The 10063-nt window shown below is 43.7% G+C and overlaps 1 protein-coding gene across 1 annotated transcript; it reads left to right on the plus strand.

Annotated features, from left to right (window-relative positions):
* Nucleotides 1–230: 230 nt before the first annotated feature.
* On the plus strand, nt 231–1633 carry LOC142493776 (protein FAM200A-like). Its single transcript, XM_075598382.1, has 2 exons — nt 231–971; nt 1217–1633. Exons 1-2 carry the CDS (start codon nt 231–233, stop codon nt 1631–1633), a joined length of 1158 nt encoding a protein of 385 aa, XP_075454497.1.
* Nucleotides 1634–10063: the final 8430 nt, after the last annotated feature.

Raw genomic sequence — 10063 nt, forward strand, 5'->3', positions numbered from 1 at the left:
TCCTAATCATTATCATTTAACAGATCAGCCACCCGTCAGCCAGGCATGAACCCAGGCTGGGAAGGCAAACGCAAATGGGCTTGTCAGAGGTGAGGAGCGGCGCATTCCAGGTATCTGCCAGGTATATACTGGGTATTTGCTCGAATAAAGTGTGTCGGTGCAGTAGAGTTGCGAAGTGTAAAAAGCCCCATACTATCGCAGAACAACTAATTCTACCGGCTGCTATAGATATGGTGAACATTATGATTGGCGAATCTGCGGGGAAATTGCTTTCAAATGTGCCTTTGTCTACCAATACTATCAAACGCAGAATTGAGCACATGGCGGAGGATCTCAATGATCAGTTAATTGAAAAAATAAAAGGGAAGGAATTTGGCTTGCAGCTGGATGAGGCCACGGACAATAATAAGGATGCACATTTGATTTGCTATGTAAGGTTCATAGATGGCAATGACATTGTGGAAGACCTTCTCTTTTGTAAAAGCATTACTGGAGGTACAAAAGCTCAAGACTTGATCGAGATCCTGGATACATTTATTGTTGAAAATAATTTGGAATGGACAAAGTGCGTTGGTGTCTGTACTGATGGTGGTCGTTCGATGTCCGGTCGTTACGGAGGATTACAGGCGCTTATTCGAAAGAAAGGTCCGTATTCAATGTGGACCCATTGCATCATTCACAGAGAAGAACTCGCATCAAAGTATTTGAGTCCTCCGCTGAATATGGTTTTAGAACGTGTGGTGAATGTGGTAAATTTTATAAAAACTCGGCCATTGAAAGCAAGGTTTTTCAAAAAATTGTGTGAGGATATGGGAGCCGAGTACACATCTTTGTTGTACTACTGCCACTCACGATGGCTCTCACGTGGCAATTTCTTATCCCGTACATTTCAATTACGGCAAGAAATTTACATTTTTCTTGAAGAAGAAAAACACGAGTATGCCAAACACTTTGTGGAAACTGATTTTTTGGTGCAACTAGCATACTTGTGTGATATCTTTGACAAGTTAAATGCGTTGAATCTCTCCCTACAGGGAGGCAACATGCATATTTTGACATTGGCTGGGAAGATTTCAGCTTTCAGACAAAAATTACTAAAGTGGAGAAGAAATATGAATGAAGACGTGGCAAAGATTGTTTCCCCTTGTTGCAGCAGTTTGTGATCGCCAATGAAGTTGATTTCTCTAAATCTGTTTTTGAAGATCATCTATAACAGGTTATCAAGTGGTTTGAAAAATACTTTCAGGAGGAAGATGATATTCACAAATACGCATGGATTCAAGACCCATTCAAAGCCCAAGCTCCACCTGAATTTACTTCTTTAGAAGAAGAAAATCTTATTGAGCTATCTTGCGACAATACACTGAAGACCAAATTTTGCCACATGGATATTACTGAATTTTGGCTAACAGTACAAGATGAATATCCGCTGTTAAGTGGTAAAGCTCAGCGAATCTTAATACCATTTGCAACGTCATATTTGTGCGAAGCTGGGTTTTCAGCGGTCGCTGTGATAAAAAGCAAATACCGTGCAAAAATCAACGTGGAACAGGAATTGAGGGTGGCTGTATCCAGTTTGATTCCGAGGTTTGAAAAGATGTGTAGTGAAAAACAGGCTCATCCATCTCACTAATAATTTCCATCAATAAATTGTTTTTATGGTTTTTACATTTGTGTTTAATTTGTATCACTGTGTGTCTGAGAGTGGCTGTGTGTCTGAGAGACAGTGTGTGTGAGAGACACACAGTGTGTGTGTGTGTGAAAGAGACACAGTTTGTGTGTATGTGTGTGAGAGAGAGACACAGTGTGTGTGTGAGAGAGAGACAGTGTGTGTGTGTGTGTGTGTGTGTGTGTGTGTGTGTGTGTGTGTGTGTGTGTGTGTGTGTGTGTGTGTGTCAGAGTGTGTGTGTGTGTCAGAGTGTGTGTGAGAGAGACAGTGTGTGTGTGAGAGACGGGCTGTGGGTTGGTTGTGAAAAACGGGCTGCGGGTGGATGGGTGCGTGTGAAAAACGGGCTGCGGGTGGATGGGTGCGTGTGAAAAACGGGCTGCGGGTGGGTGGGTGTGAAAAACGGGCTGCAGGTGGATGGGTGGGTGTGAAAAACGGGCTACAGGTGGGTGGGTGTGAAAAACGGGCTGTGGGTGGGTGGGTGTGAAAAACGTGTGTCTGACAGAGAGAGAGTGAGGTCAGAGAGAGTGAGAGAGTGAGGTCAGAGAGAGTGAGAGAGAGAGGTCAGAGAGAGAGGTCTGAGAGAGAGAGAGAGAGAGAGAGGTCTGAGAGAGAGAGAGAGAGAGAGAGAGAGGTCTGAGAGAGAGAGAGGTCTGAGAGAGAGGTCTGAGAGAGAGAGAGGTCTGAGAGAGAGAGAGAGAGAGAGAGAGAGGTCTGAGAGAGAGAGAGGTCTGAGAGAAAGAGAGAGAGAGAGAGAGAGGTATGAGAGAGAGAGAGAGAGTGAGGTCTGAGAGAGAGGTCTGAGAGAGAGAGGGAGGTCTGAGAGAGAGAGGTCTGAGAGAGAGAGTGAGGTCTGAGAGAGAGAGTGAGGTCTGAGAGAGAGAGTGAGGTCTGAGAGAGAGAGAGTGAGATCTGAGAGAGAGTGAGGTCTGAGAGAGAGAGAGTGAGGTCTGAGAGAGAGATAGTGAGATCTGAGAGAGAGAGAGTGAGGTCAGAGAGAGAGAGTGAGGTCTGAGAGAGAGAGTGAGGTCTGAGAGAGAGAGTGAGGTCTGAGAGAGAGAGAGAGTGAGGTCTGAGAGAGAGAGTGAGGTCTGAGAGAGAGAGAGAGTGAGGTCTGAGAGAGAGAGAGAGAGAGAGAGAGAGAGAGAGAGTGAGGTCCAAGAGAGAGAGAGAGAGAGAGAGAGAGAGAGAGAGTGAGGTCCAAGAGAGAGAGAGAGAGAGTGAGGTCCGAGAGAGAGAGAGAGAGTGAGGTCCGAGAGAGAGAGTGAGATCAGAGAGATTGAGATCAGAGAGAGAGAGATTGAGAGTGTGTTAGTGTCTGAGAGAGACACCAACTGCGCACTGCAACTGTTAGGTATGTATATACACCTTTGTTTTTACTTTGGGCGCCGCAGAAAAATCCTGAACGCCTTGGGGAGCCTTGAAAAAATTCTGACTGCTTTGTGGAGCCTTGAACCGAAAAAGTTTGGGAACCACTGCTATATAGTTATATGTATATGCAGCAATATAAACAAAAATAGATAGATATACTATATTATATACAGTAGTAATATAAATAAATAGAAATAACCATAATGTTAGATAGATCTATACTATATAGTTATATTTATATGCAGCAATATAAACAATAATAGATAGATATACTATATTATATAGTAATATAAATAAATAGAAATAACCATAATGTTAGATAGATCTATACCATATAGATATATTTATATGTAGCAATACAAACAATAATAGATAGATACTGCACCGACACACTTTATTCGAGCAAATACCCGGTATGTACCTGGCAGATACCTGGAATGCGCCACTCCTCACCTCTAACAAGCCCCGTTGCATTTGCCTTCCCAGCCTGGGTTCATGCCTGGCTGATGGGCGGCTGATCTGTTAAATGATAATGATTAGGATTTAATAGGCTGCAATGCTTTGCGTGTCTACCAGATGGCATAAATTCATGAATTGTAATGCAGTATATATATATATACTGTGCAGTATTGCAGCCAGCGGGAATAAAATGCTTCAATCCCTGCTTGGAAAATAACTCAATGCACTCGGGCAGAAAACAGTCACAAACCTCAATACACCCGGGTATACCCGAATTCGTGGGACTAGCCAAGCTCGAATAAAGTGTGTCGCCAGTGTATACTATATTATATAGTAATATAAATATACTTATGCGTTAGTTACCGTTGGTGTCCTCGTGCGTTGTTTGGTCTTTCCGTGTGCATGATAGCACACAGGGTTTGATTGCACAACGAGGCCAGAAGCAGCTAACCAGCGTTGGATATCTGCAATTCGTTGTCCGCTCGTGTACATCTCCTTGATTCGCATGCTGAGATCCTTGGCAATCTTTTTAACAGGCATTGCTGCAAGTAGAAAGAAATACAAGCACAAGAATGTATATTCGATGTTTAGTCGATGTGTATTCAATGTGCAGTGAATCCACAAAATGGATGGTATATTTATACGTTAATGACTCACATTAGAGTACGCCCACTTTTAACACCTGTACCTCGTCGCCATGCATAAAAGGTTACACAATTTGCATAGCCCACTACTCGATGATCTGTATCTGAACTTTACCTTGTCCAGATACTGCATTGTGCCATCTGCTTCCATGGATCAACCCCGATTCTACGGACACAGGAACCCACTCGCCTCTGCCGTGCCTGTCAAGAAGAAAAAGCGAAAGGCAGGAGCCATTTCCAAGCCAAGGCCAAAGCAAAAGGCTAAGGCTAATAAAGAAAATTTTCTGCTGACCCCAAAGGCTAAGGGTTTTAATACACGTAAGTCTTACTATGACAAGAAGAAATTCTGTGATGTACACTCAAGGCAAGACAAATGGCAGCCAACCCATCGAACCCGCAGGCCACTTCCTCGATTACGCTTCAACGACTCTGCCGTTGCTCTACCGGAAATCCACAGCCCATCTTCTCAACTACTCGTCCACGACGCTGCCGCTGCTCTCCCGGAAACCCACAGCCCATCTTCTCCACTACTCTTCGATGACACTGCCGCTGGTCTCCTCGAAATCCACAGGTCACTTTTTTCATTACGCTTGGAAGACTCTGCCGCTTCTCTCTCAGAAATCCACAGGTCACTTTCTCCATCCCTCTTCGACGACGCTGCCGCTTCTCTCCCGGAAATCCACAGGTCACCTCCTCCATCCTTCTTCGACGACGCTGCCGCTTCTCTCCAGGGAACCCCCATCTCATCCTCCATAGCACCCTTCCACCCAGATGTCCACAGCACCCCATGTACAAGATCCAGCTCGTTAGACCGCATGCTGAATGGGTTAAGTGTCGATATACCCGGGAACTCAACTATGCTGGTAAAGATAGATCGTCTTTTAGAGACCATGCTAAATATGGATCAACGGATGGAGAAGATGGATCAACGGATGGAGAAGATAGAGACTAACATAGCGGGGATGCATAATTTGCTCGGAGTTCATGCCCCTGTATCTCCGACGCCGGAGCAGGAGGGTGGCATGGATGGTATGAATGGGACCTTTACCTTCCATCACCAAATGCACCCCCTCCACCAGAAGAATATGTGTTCAGGCATGCCCCGCATTAACGTACACAATGGGACCGGAGCATGTATATAAAGCGAAAATGTACTTAAATTGAAGCACTACCTTTTTTCCACTTATCGATGCATGTACTGTACTGCAATTTTCATATACGTACATAACTGTTGTAAATAACGCATTTGTAACAGGATCTATAGTCTCCCTGCTTGTACTCAGCGTCGGTACAGGTAGGGAGCCGGTACTGCTGTTCAGGACGTCCTGACAGGTGTATGCGTGAGCTGCCGTTTGCCTATTGGGTGATATGTCCTTACTCGCGAGTGTACTTAAAGTGAGTGTCCTTAAAACAGGGTATACCTGTACATGTATGCCGTTGACGAGGATGACATGACAACCCCGTCAAGACCACGGCAGGAGACAACATGGCGACCAAGACAGGAGGAAAGCATCCTCCCAGACAACCTACCTTCGCTTGCAAGCCTCATGCACACCCGCTCCCAGAAGAACACCCGCTCCCAGAATCCAACACACATACGCTTGCATCGATACTGTGCCCGACATCATCCTGCGCGAGCTACCCAATCCAATCAGGGAGAAGTATAGGGTGATGAGTGCTGGTTTACCCCAGAAGTATGCATGTTCATTTTCAAGCACCACGTATCCTACTTGGTGTACTGCGGGTGGGTCTACAATGTGAACTACGAAGGAAATCACGATAAAAGGGCGCTTCCTGAAAATTGAAGAAGGACTATTGTGGAGGAATTGTGGTGTTATTTTTCAATTACAGATCCTGTAATGAAAATCGTGAGAGACCTCATTAATGGCATTTTGCGACATACAAGGCATCGGCCCTGGAAGGACAATATGGTGGGGATCGAATTTGCGTGACTGTTCAAATGTTGTTTATTTTTTGACTTGTTGCTTGTTTTGACTTGTATTAATAAAGAAATGTTTTTTACTAACACCATACTGTTGTGCTGTAAATGTTTTGACTTTCTGTACTTTAATAAAGGAGATGTTGCGTGTTTTAACTTGTATTAATAAAGAAATGATTTTTACTAACACCATACTGTTGTGCTGTATATGTTTTGACTTTCTGTAGTTTAATAAAGGAGTTTAACTTGTATTAATAAAGAAATGATTTTTACTAACACCATACTGTTGTGCTGTATATGTTTTGACTTTCTGTAGTTTAATAAAGGAGATGTTGCGTGTTTTAAATTTTATTAATAAAGAAATGTTTTTACTTACACAAGACCTGCACAACTCCAGTCCTCAAGGGCCACAAACAGGTCCAGTTTTCATGAAAACCGGGCCTGTTTGCGGCCCTCGAGGACTGGTGTTGTGCAGGCCTGACTTACTGTACTGTACACAATCCTAGTGTAAATGTTTTGACTTTCTGTACTTTAATAAAGGAGATGTTGCGTGTTTTAACTTGTATTAATAAAGAAATTATTTTTACTAACACCATACTGTTGTGCTGTAAATGTTTTGACTTTCTGTACATAAATGTTTTTACTAGCAGTACACCATACACTTGTAAATGTTTTGAATTGCTGTACACTTTTTGTACTTACTCCACCAATAAAAGAAAATGTTGATTTGTTTTAAATTGTTCCATTGTCTCCATTTATACTGTAACAAAATACAGTGTTTCTAGAACATACAGTACTGTCCAGGCATACTGTACAATAATGTACTGTATACTGTAGGCATGCACAGTACTGTACATCACAAGAGTATTAAAACAATACATGCTGTACGGGTAGTAGAATACACATATGTACTGGAATACATGTAGAATAAATGCATACTTTTTATTTTTCGGGTTTATTATACAGTATATATATAAAAAAGTATTGTATACGGTCTAAAAACAACATCATACTGTTTCAGGTTTTCTATGAAGCTCTCAGTTAAAGTATTCTATCCTAATCAATAGCAACGGCCACTAAACTGTTTACTCCGGTACGTGGTTTTTTAAATCCGATTCAGCAATGTGCAGGCATTGTTACACAAAGCGATATTATCCATCGAAATCCCTCCATGTGCCAATTTCCGTATGAGATGACAAAGTTTTCTTTTCTGAGGAAAAACAAAAGTAAATGTTTTACTGTAATGGTCAGACAGTCCCCTAAAGAAGTTCCCACAGTCAGTCCCACCAATAATTTTCTCGGGGGCATCTCCTGTTCACATGCGCATGCGCCTACCGTCTATGTGATGACACGCATATGCGTTTCAAGAAGGTTCCAATGCGCATGCACCTAGCTTTCCACCAATTGTTCAGTATCTACTGTAGAAGCTGCTCAGCCAATGATATTGCTTAAAGGAGTATCGCTTGACTGTGCATTGATATTGATATTTCAAAAACAGAATAAAATACGGCAACAATACTCACCATAGACTTTGCCAATCAGCTGGCGCCGAGCCACTGCCAGTCCCGTATTCTCGATTATACACGTAGTTGACAGGTGACAGCAGGACTGCTACACCTGTAGTTGACAGCTGATGAGGCTGGAAATCGCTTTGGTACATGAAAGCTTGCTGGAATCTGTACGTGAAATCCAACTCAGGCTGCAGGTATCCGGTCGGGGACAGACAGCAAGGGTTGCCGGTCACCAGGTTTTCACTGACAGTTGGACCGTTATTGGAAGCTGGCGCTGTCGCTGGCGCATTGTTTCTTAGTTTGTTTTAACATGACCTTTCACCTTTTAAAGTCTCCATGATGAAAGGTACGGGAAAAATCTGGTGCTACACACCAATACCCTCCAATAACACCGGGATCAATACGAAAAAAACACGGATCGATACATAACTTTTTCCTTATTGCACGCTTCCACAAATGAGCATCTGGTGAAAATTTGTAAAAGTCATAGTTTTCGATAAAATACTGATAAATTTGACCAACTGTTGCCATCTTATCATCTGTTGCATTAATCGCAGCCCATATTAAATAAGGGTACGTTATATCGGGTTTTTGGTACACGGACTGCAGCAGTGCACTCATCTCGGAACTCTCAGGTCAATAGAACACCAGACGCTGCGCATTTAGTTTTTAATATGAAAAGCCTAAATTGATACATTATTGTAACTTCTTCAGTACCAAGGTCAATATACAATAGACAACTGTGGTATTTTTTTAAACACCTGCAAGTCGACACATTACTGAAGCGCATGCGCATTACAATTCATGAATATCTGCCACCTGGCGGATACGCGAAGAATTGCAACCAATTAAACCCGAACCATTATCAATAAACACATCAATAAACACATCAACCGTGGGTGACGCCGCCATGAATACAACATAAATGCGGCTTGAACGCGGTGAAGTGCGATGCATTCGGATAAAATCTCCGAAAAAATTCGGAGATGTCGGAGAATAAAAGGGGCCGCGGCTGTAGCTGCACTGCAAAAAGTAGAGTGCTAGCTCACTCCTATAGCGAGTTGTGGTTTGTGGTTTCACCTACTGCCCACGCCAATATACTTTCCCCCTTTAAAGTTAAGAAGCTAACAAGGTAACGGATACATTTTGACAGAAAGCACTTCAGCTAGACCGCAAATCACTTATTCAATTAACCTCGTGGTTGTGAGTTCTAGGGTTTAGAAATTGATACTTATGTTTCAAAGTGGCCACCCATACACAGCCATGCTTTTTCAATCAGCGCTTGGTTTAGCGCTTGCAGCTCCCCCTTGTGTCGCAAAACCAATTGGCACAGTTCACATACAATTCTATTACTGCAGCTATGGATTGAGCTGCAAAATGAGGACAATGAAGATGGTAGAGGAGAAAAACATATCAGTGTCATGCACATACAGTTAACCCCTTCAGTCCCAATGCGATTTAGGGTTAATCGACTGGGTATAATGCCTTTATTAGTGGTCTGATTAACCCCTATCGTCACAGAGACCTAGGGATTACAAGTCCCAGTAGCCTCAGGGGCTGAAATACCACATGGGCAGGAGAGCCAAAAGGTCTAAGGTGCCACAGATGCAGGATAAAATGTTGCTGGCAGTTGCGACACTTGCTGACAGTTGGAGCAGGGACACCAAGGGAGAAGGTAATGTCCGGGTGCCAGTGTCTCCTAGATTAGACCAGATTCCCCCCCTAGGCCCAAGATAGACACTAAGTCCCTTCCAGGTTGTGGTTGCTGTAGGGAAGGCCCCCAGTTAGGGACGCTTCCCTGTAGTCAAAATGCTAGTGCTGATAGTGGTATTGAGTATCACCATAGGACGGACGCCATGTGGTGTGTGTGGCCTGCAGTAATGTATCAGACCACAGGCACAATATAGACTTAAGGGACACCCTCCAACCAGAGCTCCCTCATGAGGCAGATGCAGCAGGTGGAGAGAAAGGATCCGGTAGGCCGTGTCGTGGGATCACAGTGAGGCTCTGCGATTCCATCATCTCCATATATCCTGGTGTAGATGGAGACCAGGAAGGTACCCACATGCACCAACAACCACACATAGGGGGTAGCGCTACTCCACACACTTTGGGTGAGCTTGCTCTGTGGACACAGGGTGGTTAGGTGCCCAGGGCACCTCAGTACTTTGGACGATCTCACCGGGGCATGTATATGGTGTGGGTTCTGTATGTGGGACTGTGTTGTTATTTTGTTATAGATATATGTTACCAGTGTGTGTGTGTGTGTATTTATTCATTACTGTATTGGTCCTGAAGAGGGGCTATCCTGCAGTGCAAGATCCCTTTCAGGTGGAGGCGCTATGTAGTGATAGAACACGATCACCCCAGGCTCCCAGTGGCGGAGGATTAGGCCTCCTATACGTCAAACAGATATTCAACACGCATAGTTCCCTTAGTCACAGGAAAAAGGGGATACACATAAATGATCATT

The sequence above is a fragment of the Ascaphus truei genome, chromosome 1 (genome assembly GCF_040206685.1).
Source record: "Ascaphus truei isolate aAscTru1 chromosome 1, aAscTru1.hap1, whole genome shotgun sequence".
NCBI lineage: Eukaryota > Metazoa > Chordata > Amphibia > Anura > Ascaphidae > Ascaphus > Ascaphus truei.

Coding starts and splice junctions, on each gene's coding strand:
- LOC142493776 (XM_075598382.1), top strand. CDS start 231: ATGGTGAACATTATGATTGGCGAATCTGCGGGGAAATTGCTTTCAAAT. Junction 972..1,216: donor TTGTGGAAACTGATTTTTTG/GTGCAACTAGCA, acceptor CATCTATAACAG/GTTATCAAGTGGTTTGAAAA.